At 33.7% G+C, this 26,117-nt stretch overlaps 1 protein-coding gene across 4 annotated transcripts; it reads left to right on the top strand.

Annotated features, from left to right (window-relative positions):
- Positions 1 to 6,602: 6,602 nt before the first annotated feature.
- LOC113734973 (rab GTPase-activating protein 22) lies at positions 6,603 to 24,119 on the top strand. 4 transcript variants are annotated; one of them, XM_027261767.2, is made up of 12 exons: positions 6,603 to 6,899; positions 7,672 to 7,921; positions 9,729 to 9,827; positions 12,689 to 12,792; positions 14,461 to 15,275; positions 15,372 to 15,494; positions 15,613 to 15,701; positions 15,786 to 15,986; positions 19,237 to 19,638; positions 20,255 to 20,338; positions 20,811 to 21,053; positions 23,744 to 24,119. In XM_027261767.2, exons 2-11 carry the CDS (start codon positions 7,715 to 7,717, stop codon positions 20,850 to 20,852), a joined length of 2,166 nt encoding a protein of 721 aa, XP_027117568.1. In that variant the 5' UTR covers positions 6,603 to 6,899; positions 7,672 to 7,714; the 3' UTR covers positions 20,853 to 21,053; positions 23,744 to 24,119. The 4 variants fall into 4 exon arrangements, with proteins under 4 accessions (XP_027117568.1, XP_027117565.1, XP_071938673.1 ...); XM_027261764.2 differs by having other exon boundaries at positions 7,672 to 7,933; XM_072082572.1 differs by lacking the exon at positions 23,744 to 24,119 and adding an exon at positions 21,141 to 23,362 and having other exon boundaries at positions 7,672 to 7,933.
- Positions 24,120 to 26,117: the final 1,998 nt, after the last annotated feature.

Genomic DNA, 26,117 nt, shown 5'->3' with positions numbered 1-26,117 from the left:
AAATAAATAAATAAATATATATGGGATGGGTCGGGTACTTGTGAGTTTTTAATTATATGACCCTAACCCGCCTCGTATCAAAACGAGTACCTGACCCTCTTTTGATCAAGTCAAATAATATGAATTGGATATCCGAATTTTCGAATTGGATTGGATTGGATCAGGTATGGTGGATTTTTGGTTAGCAGGCATTTTTGTCTATCCTTATTTTTAACATACAATTCCATCATTTTTATTTTTTTCCTTGTGCATGATAATACAATAAACTTCCTATATATATATATATATATTTTACATTCATTGTCATATTTTCTTAGAATTAATTTTATAACAACAAGTGTTTAATAATTATAACTAAAACAACTAGAACTATAATAAAAAAATCAAAATTATAATCAGAATAAAATTAGAATCATAACTGAAGCTGAATGTTCAAGAACCGTAACCATAACCATCCCTATAAGAACCGATTTAGGTTTTACCGTTTAGAAAAATCGAAATCATTGGTTTTTAAACCAAAGCCAACGGTTCTGGAACTGTGGCCATGTCTAGGTTTAGAAATTGAGAAAAATATCAAAAATTGAGATTCGTAAGAAATTGATTAAAAAAAGGGATAGGAAATTGAGAAGGATATTGGAAATTGATTGAAACATAATATACCAAGGGTGGGACTCACAAGACTATTTTTCCTTTATCTACTTTACCATGCAATTTCTCCATTTCTCTCTTTGTTCTCTCTACCTCGCTATACTCTCTCTCTCTCTCTCTTCCTTCTTTGGTTGATTTTGAAACTAAGAAATAAGAGAGAAGATGTTAAGCGGATTATTAATAAGGAGTTAAGAAGTGTATTTGTACGGCAAATTTGTCTACTTATATGGTATATTACCAATATGCTTCGAGTACTAAAAGTAAAACAAGCCAAAAGGGTAAATAAATGCCATCACTTACTTTCCTTGAATTGATATATAATCAACTCTTTTTTACCTTTCCACCGCGATAGGTTTTCTTAAAAAGAAAAAGAATAGAAAAATATTTAATTTTGAACAAAGGAGTCTTAGTAGCCAAATGATTTCTGCATACCAGCCAAAGTACAAAAGCATGACATGGTGTATGTTTCTTGAATCACACTAGTTTATGCCAATATTGTGACCATAAGCTAAGCTTAAAGTTTGACGTATATTTTATTATGTGAGTGCCTTAAGTTTTGAATTTTTTTCTGCCAATTCGGTTCATATGGAGTAATTGGAGAATGTTGAACCTCTAGTTGGAGTAATTGGTTCATATGCTCCAATTCGGTTACCCTAGGCCCTTAAAACCTGCCATTCTATGAGTATCTTTCTTGGTCCAATGCGGTTACCCTAGCCCTTAGCACCTACCGTTCTATGAGTATCTTCCTTTTTGCCCAATTAGTTTCTTGTTGAACCTATGAGTATCTTACTTTTTGCCCAATTAGTTTCTTGTTGAACCTCTAGTCGGAGCAATTGGTTCATATACTCCAATTTGATTACCCTACCCTTTAGCACCTTGATCTCATCAGGATAGGCCTCCCTTTCTCCTAGAAGGAGATCTCTCTCCCATTGTTTAGGTTGTCAAACAAATTGCATCATGTTAGTACTACATGCAACTTTTGGCATACAAACTAATGAAACAAAAGAAAAGAGAAGCAATGTCACCAATCCATATTGATTCAAATTACAACTTCGGTATGCATTCAGTACAACCAAAAAGCAAGGCCAATCTCTACTTTGACATGATCCAGGACTCTTAAGCTCTTAGCAAAGAAAGAGCAAGTACAAATAAAAATCAAGCATAGCCAACGACAAAACTCAAAAATTAATAAAATACTTTCTCTGGAATCACAGATTATTCTTTCTGAATCTCGATGCAAGCATGAATTTCACTACCTATTATGATAGGGTGAACAAAATTTATGTTTGTGCCATAATAAACTGTCCTTTGACATTTTCCATCCAAACAAATAAGACAATGGCTAAGTACTAAACAATTATAGAATAAACCTAAAACCAAATGGATACAAGATTTGATCAAAGCTAGAAAAAAAATTAAGTCACAAAGAGCAGCCAAGCACTTTAAATAAAAAAGAAAAGCTTTCAACTAAAGAATATACAGCTGATTTCAAGCACAGACAAATTAATAATATTTTTCCTACTTTATCTTTGCTTTGCTACATAGTCATTCTAATGATTACATTCACTACATTTTTACATAGTTACCAGAGTTTATACCCAAATGGAGATCCATAGAAACCAGAACCTTAGTGAGAAAGATAAAAAATGACTCCTTAATAATGAATTTATTGGCCTTAATGTGTATTTTTTTTTGAGTTCTACTGGAATTTGACATTGAAGCAGTGACCAATTCATGTAACATGAAATCAAAATAGAAATGGGTTGATTTGACATTGAAACAAGTGGAAGACATGGGCAAGTGTCTGCAATAGCAGTTCACCTGCTCATTTCAAAGGCCACAAATTTGTGGTTTGGTATAAAGAAAGAGCATCAACAACAATTTGTAAGGAATATTTGAGTTAGAAGCATGCCACTAGTCAAATTATTAGGAAGTCACGTGGCGAAAAACAAAAGGAGGCAAAACACTAAACCTCCATTCCTTCTTATATACTTGGTAGAAGGATAAATGTAATATCCCTTACAGTGTCGGAAAGTGAGTCATTATTTGTTTTGCCTTTTTAGCCCTTCATAATTTGTAACAAATACGACCCTACAAAAGTAATTATCTTATTTAAGGTTAAGAAAGTACAAATTTATGAAAGAATTTTAATGCATAGGGTTCTTGAAATTATAACTAATTACCCCACCTAATCTCTTAAATTTAAGCATAGATATTTTAACTAGCACGTAATTGTAATTTGATAGGTATTTTTTCAAGTTATAATTATCCATACCATCTAATCGCCTAAATTTAACACACATGTTTGTCTTAGTGGATCAATTAACTGTACCCTACCTAATCTCTTAAATTTAAGCATAGATATTTTAATTAGCACGTAATTGTAAGGGTTAATTACAAATACTCCCCATAAGGTTGCACTAGTTTGCACTTTACCCCATAATGTTATTTTTTTCTCACTTTACCCCCTAAACTGTTAGTTAACTCTAACATTGTATAATGGAAATATCAAATAGATATTGATACCCCTAAGGGTTAGTTACAATAAATCCCCTTAAGTTATGGCAATTTTGCATTTTACTCTCTAATATCATTTTGCAATTTTGCAAGTTATAATTATCCATACCACCTAATCGCCTAAATTTAACACACATGGAGTTTGTTTGGATAAGAGTTTATTTGGATGATTTATTTGAGATATTTACTGTAGCACTTTTTGTGATGTGATGTATGTGAGATAAAAAGGTGATTGGGAAGATAAAAAGGTGATTGGGATTTGTGAAAACAACTTTTGCAAACCATGTTATTTGGCTTGTCCAAACAAACTCATGTTTGTCTTAGTGGATCAATTAACTGTACCCCACCTAATCTCTTAAATTTAAGCATAGATATTTTAATTAGCACATAATTGTAAGGGTTAATTACAAACACTCCCCATAAGGTTGCACTAGTTTGCACTTTACCCCCTAATGTTATTTTTTTCTCACTTTACTCCCTAAACCGTTAGTTAACTCTAACATTGTCTAATGGAAAGGGTTAATCACATTTTATCCCCTTAAAGAATATCCCATTTCTCAATTTACCCCCTAACCTTTAATTTTGCTCACTTAACCTCCTTTAGGACAAAATTGCCCTTGCATTATTTTGACTTTTCGTTTACCTTGTTTTCCTTTCTTTTATTTCTTTTTCTCTTTCTTCTCTATTTAATTCTGCCTCTTTCCCACAAAAATCTTCACCTTAATGATTGAAATTAAAAAAGAGAAATTGCAGAGATCTATTTTCTCCTTAAATGATTAAAAAAATATTCAAATCACTTTCCTAAAATACAATTTTTTTGCCTTTCAATTCTTTTAATTTTGGATTTTTCTCTTTCCTTTCTAGTTTCTCATTTTATTTCCAAGAAAATATTTTAAGATGAAATTGTGACCTGATTAATAATCATCAATTGAAATTTGTGACACGTGGCATCATACAAAAAATCAAAATTAATTTTTGATGCCTTTTAATCCTTCACCCAGAAATATGCAATTAAAAACTCAAAACAAAACTTTTGTTTGAAATGAAATTTCTATTGGGAAAGATGAAAGAGAGAAGAAAGAGAAAAAAATAAAAGAAAGGAAAACAATTTCATCTTATGATATTTTCTTGAGAATAAAATGAGAAACTAGAAAGGAAAGAGGAAAAACCAAAATTAAAAGAATTGAAAGGCTAAAAAAATTTCATTTTAGGAAAGTGATTTGAATATTTTTTTTATCATTTAAAGAGAAGAAAGATCTCTGCAATTCCTCTTTTTTAATTTCAATCATTAAGGTGAAGATTTTTGTGGGAAAGAGGAAGAATTAAATAAAGAAGAAAGAGAAAAAGAAATAAAAGAAAGGAAAACAAGGTAAATGAAAAGTCAAAATAATACAAGGGCAATTTTGTCCTAAAGGGGGTTAAGTGAGCAAAATTAAAGGTTAACAGGTAAACTGAGAAATGAGGCATTTTTTAAAGGGATAAAATGTGATTAACCCTAATGGAAATATCAAATAGATATTGATACCTCTAAGGGTTAGTTACAATAAATCCCCTTAAGGTATGGCAATTTTGCATTTTACTCTCTAACATCATTTTCTCTTAATTTGTCTATTTGTTTCTAAAACCATTAGTCAACTCTAATATTTTGTATCACTCAAAACAAATAATGTTTAAAAAATTAATATCCCAAACATAATAATGAAAAATATTATATATTTATAGATATATGTCTTGTTAAATTATTTCCATAATTATTGATTTTTAGATAAAACAAACCATGGCCACCACCAAAGACTTTAAGTCCTGGTGGAGTGGGAGATCAATGGTTCAAACCTTACCTCCCATTACTTGCCACAATACATGGTTTCCTCAAATCCATACGAGTATATAGTGCACCCGTTTGGTCCGATGGTGGTTCAATTCTCGTCGATTCCCTTATAGGGCCAGTTGACCCCCTCAGGTTAGACTAGATAGGAGTAGGAATAGAATAGATAAGTGATAAATGACAAAAAAAAAGACAAAAGAAAATATCTCTCACATGATAAGGGAAAAAATTTTAGTGCAAAACTAAACTATAAGAATATTATTAAAGGTCTATAGAAGGGTATGTTTGGATTGAAGATTATTTTAAATTTTTTTTTAGAATAATAGCACTATTTGCAATTTGATATATGTGAGATAAAAAGGTGATTGAAAATAAAAAAATGATTGAAAAATATGCTTAGATGTAATTTAAAAAAATTTTAAGAAAAATTTATCAATCTAAATAAATTTTAATAGCATCTAAGCATGGAATACTAAAGGAACAGCCCTAGAAATTATGAACTCTAAATCAACCATGTTTCTGTTTTTTTAGTATTACCAAGAAAAAAAAAGTATACTTCCTGCAAAGAAAACACCTAATTACCAAAAGAAAAGTTTAACTATATGTATATTTCCAAAGAGAAACTGAAAATATCCTGATCATTTTAGACTTTAAAATATTTTCAGATTTTAATTTTTTAGTAACAATTTTTGTTTACTTTTTCCCATTATTAAGTTAAATTAGCAAGATATTCTTCTCAATCTAAAAAAAAGTGCAATTATGGAATCAAATTTAATGAGGACCATATATATAAAAATATTATTTTATTATTATGTTTGAAATATTGATTTTTTAGATATTATTTATGCTGGGTGTTATCAAATATTAGAGTTCACAAATGATTTTAATAACAAACAAATTGATAAAAAATGATATTAGGGAATAAAATGCAAAACAAACTATATTTTAAAGGGATTTACCATAGTTAACTTTTAGGGTATAAATGCCTTTTTGATACCACTATTATACAATATTAGAGTTGACTAATGGTTTAGAGGATAAAGCGAGAAAAAAATAACATTAGAGGACAAAGTGCAAAAGTGGTTATACTTAGGGGGAGGTATTGTGATTAGGTATTTTTCAAATTATAGTTATCCACACCACCTAATCACCTAAATTTAACGCATAGTCGTGTGTCTCTCAGTGGATCAAGAATTTTTCTACAATCACAATTGGTAGTGTAGATACTATCACAACAAATGTAGATATTAGAACAATAAATGTAATCACAAACACATCATTTTAAAACATCACAAAATTTTGAACTCATTGGAATTTTGTGCCAAAAATTTATATAGTATTTTTACATTTATTGTGGTAGTGTCTACAGTAGCACAACACTAGTGGCATTAGACATTACCAATTACACATTAGATTTATAACTAAATCATATATTTTATATAAAAATAGTGTAGATCATTAATTAAGTACAAAAGCAAAAACCAAGAAACTAGGGGAATACTTTCACCATGTTCCCTATTCTTTAATAGGTGCATTTTACCATCCTAAACATGGAAAAGTACTACAGTCTGCCCCTTCCTCATTAAATAGCACTAACTCTTTAATTTGGGAGTAATCAAATGTGACTACCCCATACTTAAAGGGGGTCAAAATGTGATTACCATGTTCTAAAATTCCTTGGGTAACAGTTCATTGACCAAAACCCATAAACCAAAATAATAAATTGAAAACGAAAATTTTCCTAAGCAGGAAAAAAAAAAAAATGGAAACGAAAGAGAAGACTTGGAAACGGCCCCTCTTTCTGAGTGGGTGTTAATGGCGACGGAGCTCTCGTTATAATTAGATCGCCTCTTCTTTCCCATTTCCGTCCCCGATTTCAATAAATTTATTTAAAATTCCTCTCTCTCGGGTATCCGCTTTCTTCTCTCATCTCATGGATTTTAGACTGTCGCATGTATTGAATTGTTTTCTATATCATGATCGGTGAATTAAAATTGTACTGATTATTGATTGGAACAAGGGTTTTTGTCAATGTACTTTTTTCTCCTTATTTTTTTTTTTAATTTGGATCTGTTATTATTATTAGGGACAGTTTTTTGAAGATTGGTAAGAACGTTGGGTTTCTTTTTTTAACTTCTTACATACATTTTCATGGAATATACCTTCTGTTTGATTGAAATACTTTTGGTTTGTAGTTTTTGATTGTTCACTTTTTATTTTCTCATTCTGGGGTAATTTTTAGCTTGTCCTGGTAGAAAATGCAAGCTGGATTGCGTTTAAAAATTATGTGCTTAGTGAACTTAATCAAATTTTGATTTAATCCGTCTAATTGTAGTAGGATGTTTCTTTGCGATAATGTGGTCATGTGGTACATGTTACACATAAATACAGTCCTAGGTTATGTTCAAGCATGTAATGCGCGTATATAACAGATCATCAAGAAGAACTTGAAATATTTGCACGGCCATTTCAGCTGTTGGTGATAGGAGAAAGTATAAATGTTAAAGATATGACAGATTTGTGCACTAACTGGAATGAGTTTGATGATATTTAGTCAAAGCTGAGTGAAGATTCTTGTGCAATGTTTAGTAATTTTAATGTAATGATGAAGGTTTGTTATTTACGAACAAGGTATATGTGCTTTTTGAAGCTTGTTACTCATGTTATGATCTGATTTGTAGGTGAAATGCCTATTACGTATGGTAGATTTTTAGAGGCATTGTGATGATTGATACAGCTTTAATAGCAGAGAAGTTAAAAGAGTTTGGGTATCAACAGAGATATTTAGAGAGGAAGATAGGTTGGCTGATGTCTTTTGACAGAGACATAAGGCAATGGAAATGTGGAAAAGCAGGTGTGGTGAATCTACAAAAAGTGAGTTCTATTGTGCGCGACATCGGGGAACCTTGTCTTCATCAATCATCCATAAAGGTTGTTATAACTGTAAGATTCTTAAATCTTTCTTACTTTTCCTTCTCTCTCTTTTGTCTTCTTGTGTTGTTTTGTTTTGTTCTTTTTTTTGGTTGTTTCTTTTTAAGCCAAAAGCACCTATATCCTCCCTCCATTTTCATTGGCCTGTTTGAATATGTACATTGGGAGAAGTGTGTTATTGTCAGCATATTTGCCCTTAGGCTAATTTCTTGGAGTCAATATTATAGTTGGCTGATTTATTTCCTTGTGTTGACGACATGTTAACAAGCTGTTAGACTGAAATTTCTTTTGTATCTCATGACTAAAACTTCAGTTGAATAAAAGAAAGATGACTGTTGTGAACTGAGTCATCTGCTGTTCCATTTTCGTCAATGGAATCTGGTCTGTATAGGGACTCATATGGTGGTAGATTAGATAAGACTCCAGGAAACATGCAACTTGTATTGCTAAACTGATATTGGGTATTAGTCTTTCACAATTAACACAGTCAGTTATCAAGATTGTAGTGGAAATTCATGTTGATCCTGACTGGTTGGCTGACTTAGAGGTCTGTCCTGATACTTGGGGATGTCTGAATAGGATAGATTTTCAAAGAAATCAATTGCTTGGTATATTTTTTGACATTACCAAAAGGATGCAGTTCTTGATCTTGCATCTGGGGTTCCTCCAGTGATGCATTTGGGACAAAGTTCACTCTTTTTTTGGATAGGTTGTTTATATGTGTTGATAAGGGGAATGTTGAAAATTCTATTTGTGTTTTACTTAAGCTGGTGGTTTAGCTTTGCTGGTTGACTTTTCATCTCAGAAGAAGGGGGATGCAAGTTCGTATTCAACATTGGACTAAAGAAGATATGCTGGATGTTAGTTTCTAATGAATTTCTGTGATTCACTGAAAAAGAAATGAAAAGTTATTAGAAAGGATATATCTTGGAAAACATTAACGGATTTAACAGGTGGCTTAGATGAAAGTTGCACTGCTACATTTCAAAGTTTCCTATTCAAGAAATTTAAGTGCAATAAAAAGAGAAGGATGATTCCTTGAAGAATTTGAATGAAAGCACAAGTATCTCCCAGAGCCTTATTGTCAGAGATGGTGCGACAAGAAGACAGATTCCAAAAAGCGTATGCTTAGGACTTCTGATGTTTGTATCTGCAGAGTGTAGCTCCCTTTCGGATTAGACTTTCTCGTAATTGTAGCAGCTTGATGTTTACACCAGTTCACCCTTGTTCCACCATCAACTAAGGATTTGTTCCTTGCAGGATTACAAATATCATGTGCTTTGAGGTAGTACAGTCTCTGATAGGGAGGGTTTCTTATTTGTTTGATGATGATAAAACCATTTTCGCTAAGTTAGAGCTTGTATGTTTGTCACCTAGTGTATCTTCTACGGGGAACTTTGCTTGGTGTTCTTGGCTTAGCTTCTCTTGCTGTGCACTTTGCACTGTAGATTCATACTCTGGACAACTTTCTCCATATAGTTTGTTTTTCATAATTATTTGACAAAGTTGGAATTTGCTACTCTCATATTGAAATGGTATAGGAGACAATGGAATATGTAACATTTACTTTTAGCGATTGGTTCTTGTTCTGTTTTTGATAGTAGTTTAGAAGCATAAATTTAATTAATTCCCTCCCTCCCTCCCTCTTTCTTTCTCTGGATACAAAAGATGTAAATGTTTTTTGAGGTTGGAGTTGGAAAAAATCTGATTTGATTTAACAAATGTATGCATTCAATTTTTGTACTGCATGGTAATTCATGCCTTATTTTTTGATAATTTCTCTGACCATTGTCTTAATCTTTTGCAGATAAACAAAATGCTCAAGCCTGATAAGTGGCAGGCAACTTTCGATGGAGATGGAAAAGTTTCTGGTTTTCAGAAAGTTCTGAAATTGATTATTTTGGGGGTAAGACTTGTATCATAATTTTGTCTTCTACATCGGATCTCTTATTGTTGACTTGGCTTAGGTATGTCTTTATGAAATACACTTTCATTTCTGCACCACACTATATGCTTTCACTTGTCTAACTATTACCGTAATACTTTTTTAAATTAAATCAAAAGAAAAGTTGAAAAATAGTAAAACATGCATAATTCTGGTAGGGCCGATCCCTCATTATTTCTCAAACCTGAACTTGTTATTAGTCCCAACTTCTTAGTGCGTTATCATATATTTGATGCGTGCTTTTTTCTGTTGTTTTTTTTTATTACAATCAGACATTCAATTTAGTGGATTTTCTCTGATGGAGAACTCTATCTGCATTCATATTGAGATCAGTTTTCCTTAGTTCTTACAAAAACTAGAATAGCATAGAGTAAACCACATAAGTTTTGTAGTAATTTGTGCCACTCATTCAAAATCTAGATGCGGTTATGGAACTAATGGTGAGCTTTCTCGGATCAATGTAGAAAATGGTGTCATAAAAAATTATAAAATCTTTCAAGAAATTCCTGTAATTTTACCATCAACCATTGACTAGGAACAATGCAGATATTTCTAGCATCGGTATATCTGAGGCTAGGCACTAAACAGCAGTCTAAGACATGTGACGGAGGGTTCTGCAGTCACCAGGATGGCCTTGTTGCATTCCAAGGATTTGCTACAACAAGTGATCCTGTGGAACTGTTTCTGTGTATGTTAACCAAGCTGTTTTCTCCAGTGATGATTGTGTTGAACAGTTTGCTCCCGAAAACAACAGCTTTGAAAATGTATGTGTAGTTACCTCTTGCAGTTTAACAGATATATTAGTCTGTACATTTGGTGGCTTGAATGCCAAAACTTTTTGTGAGACTATCTGGGTGCTGTTCATTTTCAGCATCCAGAATCTAGTTTATAGGAGGTCTTGTTAGGCATAGTTGCTGGGTGGATTTTTATTTCAGATAAAAGATGCAGCCTTTTCTTTAATTACTTTGGAGGAGACAGTGGATGGGGCACATTAGCATTGATAATGCTAATTCTGGAATTAAGAGATAGAGCTTCCTGCTGCATTGCCCAACAAGTTAATTATTTGGGAACTTTGAATCTCTCTACTGGTTCTCCTGGGAGACTGAACTCTTTCTGTTGATTCCCGTCTTATGTAGGCTGGATCGTTTCAGATGACACGAGGTTCGTAAACTTATTACCGATTTGGCTGTTACCCAATGGCATCAGTAATTTAAAAAGATTTTAGTAGGAAATGGCTGGTGACAAATGCCTTTTGATTCTGACCGCTTTTGCTTTGACTTTTGTTTTGCTCCATTCAAGTGAAGTCAAAGAGGTAAATGTTGGAGCTAATTACCACTAACCTGAGAAAAAAGTAAAACGTTGGTGCAGACAATGGAGTATTTGTCAGTTATTTGGTTACGTATCTATGGAAGGAAATAACTAACTGCATAATTAGGGCAACTGGAGTACATGGTTTAAGTTTATTTATACAGATTCGTGGCATGTTTGTGCTGAGAGGCTTGACACAAATGTTATGTCTCAAGCTGCAAAGACACGTACGCTTAGAAGAGTTTCACTTAAGTTCGCCCCTCTCCTGCTCCTCTTTTCACAAAGTTCTAGCAACCCGACTCTCTATCTTTTCTATATTTTTTGCATTAGCAAAGAGAGTTTAATAAACAGTTGAAGCTGAAGCTTCAAAATGCCTATGCTGTGCCTAGCTGATGCTCATGATAGCAACTAATCCTGTATTTACAGCCTAAACTTTCCTATATCAGTTAGAATTGTGGTTTTCCTCCTTGCTCTTGAGCCATGAACCTATTTCTGTGACTTAGTAAGCTAATTGGCAGCAGAGACTTTCTATCCTGAAAATGGTTTACTCACTGTATTGAATTTTTCTTCTTTATCTTTTTTCTAATCGTCATAGTTCCCAATGATCTACTCTCTTTCTCTCTCTAATGATCTATACTCTTGTTTATGTATGTATGTGGGATTGTCCCTACAATTATTTTATCTCAATGTGCTTGTCTTCTCTCTTTACCAATTGGGATGTCTATTCATATGGTTTATTTCTACCAAGTAGTATGTTCTGCAGATGGTTATATTCTCCCCCTTTTCTTCTCTGGGGTGGGGGTACTCTTTTCCCTTTTTTTTTTTACCAATTAGTTATGAAAATTTACGAGCTATAGTCATTTTGCCTTTTTAACTTATCAGGCAATTTTTGCAATGGAATAGTATGAGATTAGACTCGCCATACTGTGCATTTTGCGTATAGAAGGACTGCATCCATTTTAACAGAAAATTTATTGCGCCCTTCTTTTTTTAATAAATATTTTAAAATTTCTCGTAAAAGTGTATATACCAGATATAAAATCACAAATGAACAAGCATGAATGTCAAATAAATTTCTATGACTCCAACATTAAGGTCCACACTCTTGGGGGCGGCAGCCGGGGGGGGGCCTATCTCCGGCATCTGCTTCCATGTTTTTGTCACATCTGGAGCACTTGAATTTGTGACTTGATTGTTCGTGTTTTGTCAAACATCAAACAGCTGTTCATTTTTCACTTGCTACACTTCCCATTCACCAATTCTTTTCTTTCGCACTCTTACACAGTCATGTTCTAAATTTTGCTGCTTGAGTGTGCATTTTCACAACTAATTTCTGATTCAAACTGAATGTAATATAGAAAATTGTTCGTTGGAATTGTCTATCAAGTAGTGACAGGGTTGTCTTTTCTATCTTTGGGAGTTCTTTTTTCTGCAGGACTTGGAAATTTCCTCCATTAGTTGTACTAAAAAACTTGATCTTCTACTGTTAAGATCCTTATTTTTGTGCATGACAGGGTGTGGATCCGTCTATAAGGCCTGAAGTATGGGAGTTTCTGTTGGGTTGTTATGCTTTGAGTAGTACGGCTGAATACCGTAGGCAGTTGAGAACTGCCAGGAGGTACTTCACTCTTGTTTTATCACGTCTTGTGTTTTCAGTTCAGCTACTCTGTCTGCATAGCCAGTCTGTTTATTTTACAATACTGAAGGAAGTTGTGGACTTATTTAAGTCCATGAATGTCAAAACATTAACTATTTGAAGTTACACTTTGCTTGCATCTATTAATTGAAAGAGCACAAATATAGTTGGAGAATGTGTCTTAAGCTGAGAAGGATCTGTTTTTGGAGTTTTTTCTGACTCTGAAGAGCTAAGCTTCAAGCAGATATCTACTCAAATGTTGCTGACGGGGATTTAGAGTTGGAACTGAAGTCAGAAAAGTTAAATTTTGTAATCCTTGTTCCTGAGAATAGTGAACTGATACTGAACTGCTTTAGATACAGTTTTGCATGGTTGAAATTTTGAATCAAATTTTCGTCAAGTTATAGTGTTATACATTTGTTGTCCTTTCTGCTTGTACTTTTCCGTTTATGGTGTACCTTAATGTTTATGTTATTGACTTCAGACAACTTCAAGTGGAGCACAAGGACTTGTAACAGTGCTTACTTTTTTTTAAGCAGCTATATTATTGTCTGCCATGTAAATTGGAAATGTTCTTAGTTTTGGACGTGCAGATGCTCCTAAATTTATAAAAGTCAAGGACTTCATTTCTAGTTCAGCAGTTACCTGAATTTGCTAGCTTATGCTCTAAAGTTCCTATCCTTCAAAATTTGTTATTGCTCATGCTTGATGTGATTCAACGGCAAGGTTGACTGTATGAAATGAATAGGAGATTGTTATTTGGGACTAATGCGATTATTTGTAGGATGAAATATTATTTGATATTCAGCCCTCAATCATGGCTGCATGTTCTTTTTGCAGTCATTTTGTTCCAAGAGTTTTATATCACTAGACAATGCATTGTATTCTGTGCTGTAAACATCATTTTTTTCTCAAAACTTACTTCTCTTAGATATTCAATTGTGGAAGTGTTCTAAGTTTTTTGATACGACAGTTCTTATCCTCTTTAATCTGTCCTACAGGTCCACCCTTTACTGCAATATATTCTCTTAAACTAGAAGAATGGAAATAGTGCACTTGCCTAGTCATTTCAAGGAGCCTATTTCATGTAAAACTAATTCCATAAATAATAGAGACATCCACTGCTCATGATAGATTTTTGTGATTTTATTTTTTTACATCTTGATACTTGAGAAGAAAAGGAACAGAAGTAGTCTTTTCTTGTGATTAAGGGGTTTATAAACAAATCTTTAAAGAGTCTCTTTAATGGTTTTGAAAACTTCTTTGACTGCCTATAGTATAATTCAAATTATCTCAAAGAAGGCCCATAGCCAACTATTTAAGGTCAGCTGACATGATTTTGTTTCTACACTGTCTTGTTGAAGTCTAATTTTGTCCATGTCTACAAAGTACTAAATCAGCTAAAATCAAAATGGACTTACTAGCCAATAATTTCTTTACAGCTCTCATCTCAGCCATTTTCTTACAAAGGGCAATCCCTTTTGCCACATGTTGCTTGTCTAATCCAATTATCCCAGTAACCATTTTAAGATATGGATTCTTTTGTTATTTGCCTTCTAAATCTTGATTAGAGACTCATTGATGTTTTGTTTTTGGATTTTGTGATTTGTGCGATGCTAAACTGAGTAAATTTATGAAAATGAATTGTAGGGAGCGTTACACAGAACTTATTAAGCAATGTCAAGCGATGCACTCAAGCATAGGAACTGGTTCCCTTGCCTACGTCGTTGGATCCAAGGTCATGGATATGAGAACCAGTTCCAAAGATGAAGGGAAAAGAGAAGCTGAAGTCCAAAGTAGACAAGCCTCTGATGTTGATACTAACAAGCCAGACAGTTACACTAATGGGAATACTAATTGTACAGATACATCACATGCATATAAAAGGGAAAGTTCTAGTGATTCTGGTGACCTTTTAAGTGTAAGAGGGAGCTTAATTGGTGCAGCATATGACTCTTCCTGTTTCCTGCCTGCCTCACCTATTTCTGTTCATTATAAGTGCAGTTCCCCAAATCCTGTGAAAGAAACATTTGGATCAAATTTTCAAGCTGAGAATTATTTTGATTTCCCTCCCTTACCTGTAACAGATTTGTTTGAGAAACGGAAAAAGGATAAGAAAGGATGCAGGTCATTTGATGGAGGACTTTCCACCCGCCGTAGATTGAGATTTGGAGATGAGCACATGCATAGTTTTCGAATTAGTAACAATGCAGATCTAGTTGTTGAATCAAACCATTCTGCACCTGATGATATTTTACGTTGTTCAAGCTCTGAAAGTGATGTTTGTTGGGATGGGCATAATCCTGTTTCATGGTCTGAGAATCTAGTATATGAAACTGAGATGCTTAACAAACTTAAGATATCTGATGCACCAGAAACTTCACCTATAAATGCAGCCACATCTCAAGCGGGGACTGTTAGTGAAGACAGAGTGTCTGAATGGCTTTGGACACTGCATCGGATAGGTAAATGACCAATCTAGGCTGATTGTAGTCTAATAACCCTCTGTACTTTCCAAACTTTTGTGTTTATGGTAGTCTAATAACCCTTTATGGTTTTAGTTGTTGATGTAGTTCGAACAGATAGTCATCTTGAATTTTATGAGGATACAAAAAATTTGGCACGAATGTCTGATATTCTTGCTGTTTATGCATGGGTTGATCCTAGAACTGGATATTGCCAAGGTTTGTGCCACTCTCCCTTTGGCAGCTTTCTTTGCAATTGTGGCAGTCACAGTTCTCATAAGTTTTCATAGTCTACTCAACATTTAATGTTTCAACTCTTGTTGAAATTTTATGGTAGGTATGAGCGATTTGCTGTCTCCTTTTGTTGTCCTCTTCGAGGATAATGCTGATGCTTTTTGGTGCTTCGAGATGCTTCTAAGGAGAATGGTACTTCTAAATAAGCCTTTCAGTTTGCAGTAGTCTTTTTCTGTTTGGTTTGTCCCTGCTTACAAAGAGCTTTTACTCCGTCAGCGTGAAAACTTCCAAATGGAAGGCCCAACAGGTGTCATGAAACAGTTGCAAGGACTGTGGCACATCTTGGAGCTTACAGATAAAGAAATGTTTTCCCACCTATCCCTGATAGGTGCTGAGAGCCTGCATTTTGCTTTCCGGATGCTACTGGTACTTTTCCGGCGGGAGTTGTCTTTCAATGAGGCTCTGTCAATGTGGGAGGTTTGTGTTTAGTCATTCTTTTGGCAGTATATTGATTGGCCATGTTGCACATATCTCTAACTAATTAATTAATTGAGCTTAAAGTTTACGTTATTGTGTCAATTTAATGAACTTTCTGTGCAAGACAAGCAATCAGGTGATTTTCATGTGTATCTCTTTTTATGTTGCTTAGCTTATATTATGGGTCCCTAGCCTGGTGAATTCTTTCCCAGAAATGATATTCTTTTAGCTTGTAATAGCTTTGGCTGTATAGTGACTGCATTCTTTTGCTGTTATATGGAAGAGGAGGAACTTAGACCAATTGTTTACTGGTTTTGTGCTTGGCCAAAGAATCATGATTAAAGTGTAAATGAACTAGTGTTCTCCTGCTTCTTTCTTTCTATCTGGATTTTTTTTTTTAATTTTAACCTTAATACTTGAGTTGTCTGGATCCCCACTTTTTGGATTCTGATGGAGTGAGATCCTTGTGCTTCTTGCCAGCCTATGTTTTACTAGAATACCATTCAACATGAAAATGAAGAAATAGAAAAGCAATTGAAAATTTATCTACTTTTACTGAAAAATATGTAGGTAATGGTAGCAGCAGAACGTATCTTTGAATCACCAATCATTGCAACAAATTTTCTGGATGTCTCAGGCTACAAAAAATATGCTTTTTCCTGAACTTATATGGAAATGTGGCAGAGATTTTGGGACACCTGTAGATTTAGTTTGTAAATGCTGGATCAGTTGGATGATCACCTAAATAGTTTTCTTTTTCTGATTATTTCTTTTCTGCAATTGTTCTGTAATGCCATCTTTCCTTTTATAGTTGGTATTTGCCAACGTTCCCTTCAAAACTAAAGGGAAAAAAAAAAAGAAAAATTTCTATTATTTTATCAATTTTTCCTGAAGAAAAAGATACTCCCGCCATTCCATTGAAAGTGTCAAACCTTCCATTTTGGGATGTCCCAAAAACATTGTCATGTTAGAAAAGTCAAAGCACCTTTTTGTCTCTGTTTCCAATATAGCCATTCTTTCTAATCATATACATATTACCATTCATATTTAAATTTTGAATTTGTAGCGGTAAAATTGAAAAGAGAAGCACAAACATCACAATCAAACCACTATTCTTGAAAAGTTGGAGTCCCCAAACATGACTAAATAAATGGGACGGAGGGAGTAGTACTTAATAGTAGGTTATATTGTTCCAGGATGAGCATCTTGAGTATAGGACTGAACTGTGACGGATGATTACCTGATAATTGTGTGATGTTTGGCAAATGTGTGATTTATTTTTAATATTCATTGAATGTTGCGTTATGTGCTGTAATAGCAATAACCTGTCTGAGCTTATTGATTGGTGTGAGCAGCCTTTTATGAGAACTGTGTTTGGTAGTATTTCTATTGCTGGAAAAGATTGGTTGCAACAGTAAGCAAAGGATCAAATGATTGAATCCGGGTCTTTTGGATGCAATGGTAAGCAAAGGATTAGATGATTGAATCCTGGTCTTTTAAACTGGCAACTAAATCTTTTCTAGCAATAGAAATATTACCAAACACAGTTCTCATACCAATCAATAAGTTCAGAAGGTTATTGCTATTACAGCACATAACGCAACATCCAATGAATGTTAAAAACAAATCACACATTTGCAAAACATCACACAATTATCAAGTAATCATCCATCACAGTTCAATCCTATACTCAAGATGCTCATTCTGGAACAATATAACCTACTATTAAGTACTATCTTTTTCTTCAGGAAAAATTAATAAAATAATAGAAAATTTTCTTTTTGTTTCCCTTTAGTTTTGAAGGGAACGTTGGCAAATACCAAACTATAAAAGGAAAGATGGCATTACTGAATAATTGCAGAAAAGAAATAATCAGAAAAAGAAAACTACTTAGATGATAATCAAATTGATCTAGCATTCACATACTAAATCTACAGGTGTCCCAAAATCTCTGTCACACTTCCATATAAGTCCAGGAAAAAGCATACTTTTTGTAGCCTGAGACATCCAGAAAATTTGTTGCAATGATTGGTGATTCAAAGATACTTTCTGCTGCCACCATTACCTACATATTTTTCAGTAGAAGTAGATAAATTTTCAATTGCTTTTCCTATTTCTTCATTTTCATGTTGAACAGTATTCTGGTAAAACACAGGCTAGCAAGAAGTAGAGGGATCTCACTCCATCAAAGTCCATAAAGTGGTGATCCAGACAACTCAAGTATTACGGTTAAAATTAAAAAAAAAATCCACAGAAAGAAAGAAGCAGGAGAACACTAGTTCATTTGCACTTTAATCATGATTCTTTGGCCAAGCACAAAACCAAACACAGTTTAAATCTTTTCCAGCAATAGAAATACTACCAAACACAGTTCTCATAAAGGCTGTTCACACCAATCAATAAGCTCAGAATGTTATTGCTATTACAGCACATAACGCAACATTCAATGAATGTTTAAAACAAATCACACATTTGCAAAGCATCACACAATTATCAGGTAACTATGCTCATTTTTTGGTAGATCAAGTAGACCCATGGAAGTTTGATGTTTTTCTTTTTTTTTTTTTCCAACAAACGTTAACAGCTTTATAGATAGTAAACTTGATATTACAAAAAATTACAAAAAGGGGACACTGCCCTCATTTCCTTTCTTGCTAATTCTAGCAGCCATATTGGGAAATCACATTCCCATTCTATGTCCTGGACTAGCTGTACTGCAAATTGAGCCTGTTCATGGCTGCATCTATTTTCTGCTCTCTGCACAAAAGAAAAGCTACAGCTTTGAAACCATTGCCTTAACTCCTGAATATCTTCCAAAATAGTTGCAATGTTGTAGTTATTTACATTGCATGTGTTGATTTGATCCGCCACTGATTGCAGTTTGTGTAGACCTCTATTTTGGTCCACCTTGCATCTTTGGCCATCACAAATGCATTTCTTATAACTAATGCTTCCACTAAGTTTGATGTTTTTCTTGCTTTTAGATTCTTGTTACATTGCTTATCAATTCTGATGATCATTTGAGCTCAATGGCTTGTTTTGATTCCTTTTCTTCTTCTTGGGTCTTATTTCATGCTTCTGGATTCAAGATAAATTAGAGATGTGAATTCTTCAAAATTATAGTCCCTGCAGTGTAAATCTGTTTAGTTCAGTGCTGCAGTAATCTACTTTCTTCTGCATATATCAATTCATTTTTCTGGCGTACACATTGAATATGCTCCTGCATTAAGATCACTTGTGTCCCTTGCAGATGATGTGGGCCGCTGATTTTGATGAATCTTTGTCTTGCCATCTGGATGACAATTGCCCAGAACTATTAGTAATACAGATCCCTAGGGACTCTAGAGCAGAAATGGAACAAGAAAGCATTGACAATAGTCCTAGTTGTTTAAAGGGTGGTGCATCATCCAAAAAGGGACACCTAGAACACTCCGTATCTGACAACACAGGCATAAAGTCAGCATCAGCTCATCCCCTTTGTGGTTTGGCAAAAACATTTTGGTCCAGAAATGACCGCTTGCATGTTGGTACTGCATTATCAACAATGGGAAATGGCGATGATGAATTACCTGTTTTCTGTGTGGCAGCAATTCTTATCATGAACCGTCAGAAAATTATTCGAGAAACACATTCCATAGATGATCTAATAAAGGCAGGTGGATTACATTTATGCTTATGAGTAACTTGAAGGCCTTGCAGATTTCACCATCCTTGCATACTTCTCTATTCCTTCTGCACAAAGCTGTGGAGTGCATTGGATTCCCTTTCAAGAGGAATCCTTGATAGGATTATGTTGTTTTGTTCAAGATGTTCGTTTCTGTCTGGATTTTAAATCCTAATCTTTTCCTTGAATTACCGTTCTTTCTTTGATTGATAGCAGAAGTAGTTGGGTCATGTTTATTTCTGGGGTTTCAGTTTTATGGATGGCCTACATCTTTGAAATGTTCATGGTTCCCAAAATCTAGCTTTTTGATGCTTGCTCCTTTAATTTTTTTTTTTACAAAAAAAAAATTTTCAGCTACCTGTCTAATCTTCCCAACAATGTTCAAACCATTCACTTCATTACTATCAGTGTAATATCACGCTGCTTTGAGTATTTTTATGAAGAGTATTGTATCATTTACCATGTCACACTGCCTAAATCTTTTGAAGTGGAATTGATGGCCTGTGCATACCGCCCCAACATATTTTCTTCTTCTTGAGTTCCTTTCTGACAAATCTGTACTGTATTGGATAATAATAAGTTACTCATCTTCATTGAATTGCAGATATTTAACGACAATTTGTTAAAGATCAGGGTCAAGAGATGCATACGTACGGCTATCAAACTACGAAAGAAGTACTTTTACAAAGTTGGTTCAACTAATCTTCTCCATTCTAATCTTTAGATTACTTTTTGAGCGATGATTCAGTGCTCTGCTAGCTACTAAATGAGTTTATTGCTTTGCATAACATTCTTGTACCAGTGCTGTCATATTTTACAAAGTTGGTTCAGCTAATCTTCTTCACTTGAATCTTTAGCTTACTTCAAGTGATGATTCTGCTAGCTAATAAATCGGTTCGTTGTGCTGCATAACATTCTTGTACTAGTGCTGTCATATTATTTCGATTGTTTCTTCACTTGAGGTAAATGCTGATTATGCCAAAGTATGTGTATGTTGATGTCCTTGTCAAATCAGCTTATTGCTTTGTGATTGATCAAATGGGAACTTGAGGTGATATATCTTTTGTTTGAGTTGAATAAAAATTTGGTGTATTTTGTTGCAAGTATTTAATCATGCATCTGTCATGTTTTTTGATAAGCTTCTGTACCTTGTGAAACAGCTGATCAAGAGCAGGAGCCCTGCAGCTCAGAGCGTTGACTAGGGTTTTTCCTTCATTATCACATAACTTGATGACAATACAGTAGCACTTTGAATTGATGCTGGTTATACAAGATTCCAGTCCGTGGTTTGGCAATTGCTTTGCAAATAAGTTTTATCTTTAAGGAGTTTAAGCAAATTGCTCGTGATGTTTGGAGATTATTTGTCTGCTCAAACCCTAAAACTATTCCACCACAGTACAAAGGTATTTCTGCTGCTTCATCATTCTTTCTCAAACTTGGGAACAATCTGCTTGCTTCTGATTTTTTTTTCTTTTGGCCCCCTTCTTTAGCTTGTTATCGCATGTTAAAGATTGGCCAATGCAAGTGTAGCTTCTCTTGACGTGGAATTCCTCTGATTACTTTGAATAGAATGGAGTATTTTTTTTCAGTTATTGGGTCCAAAATCCTGTAAGAATTTCTATTTCTGGTGTCAACTGATAAGATTTATATTGGATTTACATCTTTCATGTTATTCGTTTCAAGGAGAGAACTTCTTGGGCTTTATTCAACATTTGTGTTGGTTTTCAAGTTAAATAGAAGGCTTTGCATTTTAAGCGGCTTTGGTTATGAGCCTTACGCTCTTACGCTTCTTGGAGTGTAGAGGTTATGAGTTCTCTTTTAGAGTCTTGACAGATTTCCATCGGTATATCTGATATATTTTTTCCTCAAAAAAAAAGAGAGAGAGAGAGAGAGAGAGAGAGAGAGAGAGGGAGGGAGGGAGAAATGTTTAGGTTGTCTATAAGGTAAAAATTTCAATTTGTCTACTTTTAAAAAATTGTGACACTATAGAGTCTCCAAACCCTGGGTTGTATAAAACATTACCTTTGGACTGAGTAGGCTTTATTTATCTTTTAAAGAAGTCCCAAGATTTAAAGAAGGTTGTTGGACCTAGTTGGTTGATAGACTCATGTATACTGATCTAGTGAACTTTGAGAATAGTTGGTAATATGCATATGCAACATGACTGTTTAAGTAGGCTTTCTGACATTGGTAAATAATTGCTTTTGGTTTCTGTTCTGCTTAGGCATCTGGTTGCAAGCATTTCTTTGGGGTGTGTTTGGATCATTGGATTTGAATTCAATTAAGGATTTCAAATGAATGGATTTTAGATTAATTGATTTGAAATACCCACTAGTTCTAGTACATTGTTTGGGTGCTGCATTTGGATTGAAGGACTTTATGAAAGATTTGGAATGCTCTCAAATTCCTTGAAATTGTTTGAATGGCTGAGCAGATATTGAGGTTTGCAATTCACCAATTTTTTAAATTCATTTAAGTACTAAAATAATTGGGGATTACAAATCCAAATACCTCCCAAGTCATCCACACAACTTCGGGGGATTTGAAGGGATTTCCAATCTTTTTGTCAATTTTTTCAATACAAATGCAGCCTAAGATAAAGAGCATTTTGAGTTGATAAAAAAGGTTGGGGTTGAAAATTTTAAAATTAGAAAATTTGGGGATTAATGTAAAATTTTTCATTTTTCCTTTCTTCTCTTGCCTACGTCAAACCTAATAGCCTTCCTGATGCCTCGTCTCCAAAATATACAGCGACGGAACCACAATTTTTGCCATCGTCACTCCTCTCACAGACAAACTCCTACACAGTGTTCTCAGACCACATCAAAAATTGGTCACTAGTGCTTGAGATTTCTTTTTCTGGCACCTCCATGGGCAATGGCGGCAGCGGCTGCCCAAGGTGGCACCCAAATTCCTGCCTCTTGAATTCATACACAAAGATAAAGGTGTTGGAGGAGGTGTTTAAATTAATCTAATTTGGGTGAATTTCAAAAATCTTGATTTTAACTCTTGAAATTCTTCCTTTTTATTAATGAATTTGAAATCCAAATCTCTTTCAAGTCATACAGACAAGCATGAGGATGTGGATGAAGGATTTGAAACCCAAATCCATTTGGAATACTTGGTGTATTTTCTGAAATACATGGTTAAATTAGTATAAGTTGAAAACCAACCTGTGATGTTCTGCCTTGAGAGTTTAATTATTACAAGTTGAAAACCAACCTGTGATGTTCTGCCTTGAGAGTTTTACATCTGATGTACTTTACATGCAATTTGCTGTGGTCTTTGAATGAGAAACTTGGTAAATAGTCATTTTGTAGCCGCAATAATTGAGCATTTTGCCTTATCTGGATCTCCCAGCTTGTTGAACCAACAGATGGAAACGTGATACTAACAGACCATTAGTTATCACCGGGGCTGGAGTACAACATACAATCACATAAATTTAATTGCCATTTTCACATTCTACCTTGCTGATGAAGGATGAAGATGCAACTGGCACATCTTTCTTTTCTTTTGTGGATTGTGTAGTTTCTGAATTTGACAAAAAATTCTTAATTGATTGTAATTAGGTAGTAGAAAACGGAAGATGACAAAAGACAGAATTGTAACACCTGATAAATCATTTAATTTCCAGGAGAACAAAAGAATTCAACAAACTGCATACATGATATTTAATGCTTTCATCTAATAAATATCTTCTCATTCTATACTTTCATCTATTAAATATCATCTTTGGGTCTGTCTAACAATCTCCATTTTTCCTGTCTGGAGTAGTTTGCTACACTTGCAAAAACAATTGCAGTGTATTGTATTAAGAAAATTTAAGGAATTGTATACAAATTTGTAATATGCTCCAATTTCATCTCAATTTTTTCGAAATTTGTAAATGAGACTGCTTTTGAGCAACTATGTAAATCATGAAGATAGAACAAAGTTAAAAAAGTAAAAATAAAAACTATTTGAATCATTTCTTGGCATTTGATGGCATAAGAACTTTTGCATTCTCTAGTCATTATTGTTTTTAATGGTCTGCGGGTAAGCTATAGTGATTACTTATGAAGCTTCTAATTCTCTGAATCTTTCTGTTCAGGACACTAAAGTGGAAATCTTCCTTCGCTTTGTTTGGGGCTGTCCACGAGTACTTCTTGCAGGTTAGGAGTAACCAAAGTCTTTTTTCTTTTACACATGTTTATAGACTTTGGATTGACATCTCAGGATACAGCTTACCGACCGAACTTATAGACTTTATATGCGATTATTTATTAGAACATATCATCTTAGAAATTCTTGATAGCGATATTTTTTGGATATCATTGTACTTTTAATTTTTTTATTGCTTGGATGTTCTTCTTCATCTTGTTTAATGCACTTGTACAAAAATGACAAATAGTACCTATGAACTTATAATGGATCTGCCTACATGATGCTGGGATTATTTCCATTTGTGAAACGGCAATTTCAACATATATCCCTCTTCTTCCCGGTCAAAATTTATGGCCTCCTATCCTGTTTATTTGATTAAGCCAATTCTCTGGAGAACTGTTCAATCATTTAGCAATAGTTACCCCACAATACCTGCTGATCAACTCCAAGAACAGATTGATATGATCCGATCATTTTGTAGTAGCTGTTTGTAAAGTGTAAACCTCTACCGCTAGCCATTGCAGGGTTTAAATAGACAAGGGGATCTCCATTGCCATTTGGTGTATTGGGAGGGCATTGCTGTCTCAGACCTTTCAGTAAGGATTTATCCGTGCTGAGAAGTGGTTTACCTATGTTCGTAAAATTGTAAAGGTGATTGCTTATGAATTAGCAGTGCGTTCTTCCATCATACGTGCTCCTCCAGTGTCAGTGCAAAGAGAATAAAATCAATCTAATTACACTTGTTGTAAAAGAAGATGCACGGTGATCCTTTCATAATGAATTCGGTACAAGAATCAGATCTGCAGGACCAACATTTTAATCTGAATTTTTTCAGACATTCAGATGTTTTGAGTGTTTGATAAAAGAAAAATTCATTTGTTGAACTTGTGTGTATTTTTTTTAGCACAAGAATCCTAACTGAATGATTAATTCTGATAAGAATAAATAGAAATACTTCAACTACCTTATCTTATCTATTAAATCTGTCATTATTTATTAATTATATTCAAAATTCTTATATAATTAAATAACCTAATATTTTCTATATAATGATTTTTTATTTCTCTTTTCTTCCTTTTGAATGATTTTCACTTATTCTCCATACTCCTCATATAATATAATTCATCTTGTATATTAATTTGATTTAAAAATAAATGTTGTCATTTTCATACCGAACATTTTTAGCTAATTAAATCATAGGTTCTATTTCTTTTTTGGATGAAAAGATATAAGGGTAAAATTGTGAAATTTAATTTATTAAGCATTCAGTTATGAATGTTTATCAAACAGTAAAAATAGATTTATTATTAAAATTCAGACATTCATAAAATTTTTTTCAGTACTTAAAATTTAGCAAATTAATTGTTTCAGTATTCAGATTTCAGAATTTAGATTCAGTTTTATTAAACGGATCTTTAGTCTTATTCATCCAAACCCTAAGAGTGGCATACCTCACTAATAGGGGTGGCCACAATTCAAGTTTGAGCAAGAACCGGACCAGAATTAATCTGGTGGTTTATTGAATCGGAATCGAATATTAAAATTGGAATAGAAATCATAACTGTAATTAAGGTTTAGGTTTGATAAAAATTTGAACCGGAACTAGTGGTTTACAACCCGTTCAAATGGTCTAAAAAACATTTGCTACTTGAACATATTTGATCAATTAAGAATTCAATATCAATAGTTAGTATCTAGTACTAACAATTCCAATCCTAACCTAACAACTCACTGTTCCATTCTATTAACAAGTCTATATCCCATAATTAATTTAAATTCAAGATAAATCTAACCTAATCAACAATGAGATATTTTTTCATAAAATTTGCATCATTTTTTCTTTTTCCTTACTCATGATAATACAATAAAGTTCCTTTTAGTTTTTATATTCATTGTCATTTTTTTTAGAATCTATTTTATAATAATAAGTTTTTAAACATAATTAAAGTTCTTTTTAGTTTTTATATTCATTGTCATTTTTTTTAGAATCTATTTTATAATAATAAATTTTTAAACATAATTAAAAGAACTGAAACTGTAACCAGAATTGGAGGTTCAAGAACACTAACTATAATCGTGCATATAAGGTCAATTTGGGTTTCACTTTTCAAAAGAATTGGAACCGATGATTCTGAAATCATGGTCATGTCTACTCGCCAGTGTCCCGGAGGTTGAAAATGAAGGGTAGTCTGTCTGGACAGTTCTAGTCCATCTCTTCTCCTATAGAACATGAGACATAGAGCTGGCAATTATACTCAAAATCCAACCACCACCCAACCCACTCACTAATTTGAGAGGTTAGGTTGGGTAAGTTGGGTATT

Source organism: Coffea arabica, chromosome 3c (genome assembly GCF_036785885.1).
Source record: "Coffea arabica cultivar ET-39 chromosome 3c, Coffea Arabica ET-39 HiFi, whole genome shotgun sequence".
NCBI lineage: Eukaryota > Viridiplantae > Streptophyta > Magnoliopsida > Gentianales > Rubiaceae > Coffea > Coffea arabica.
The sequence above is the reverse complement of the archived record's forward strand: the minus strand, read 5'-3'. Positions and strand labels throughout refer to the sequence as shown.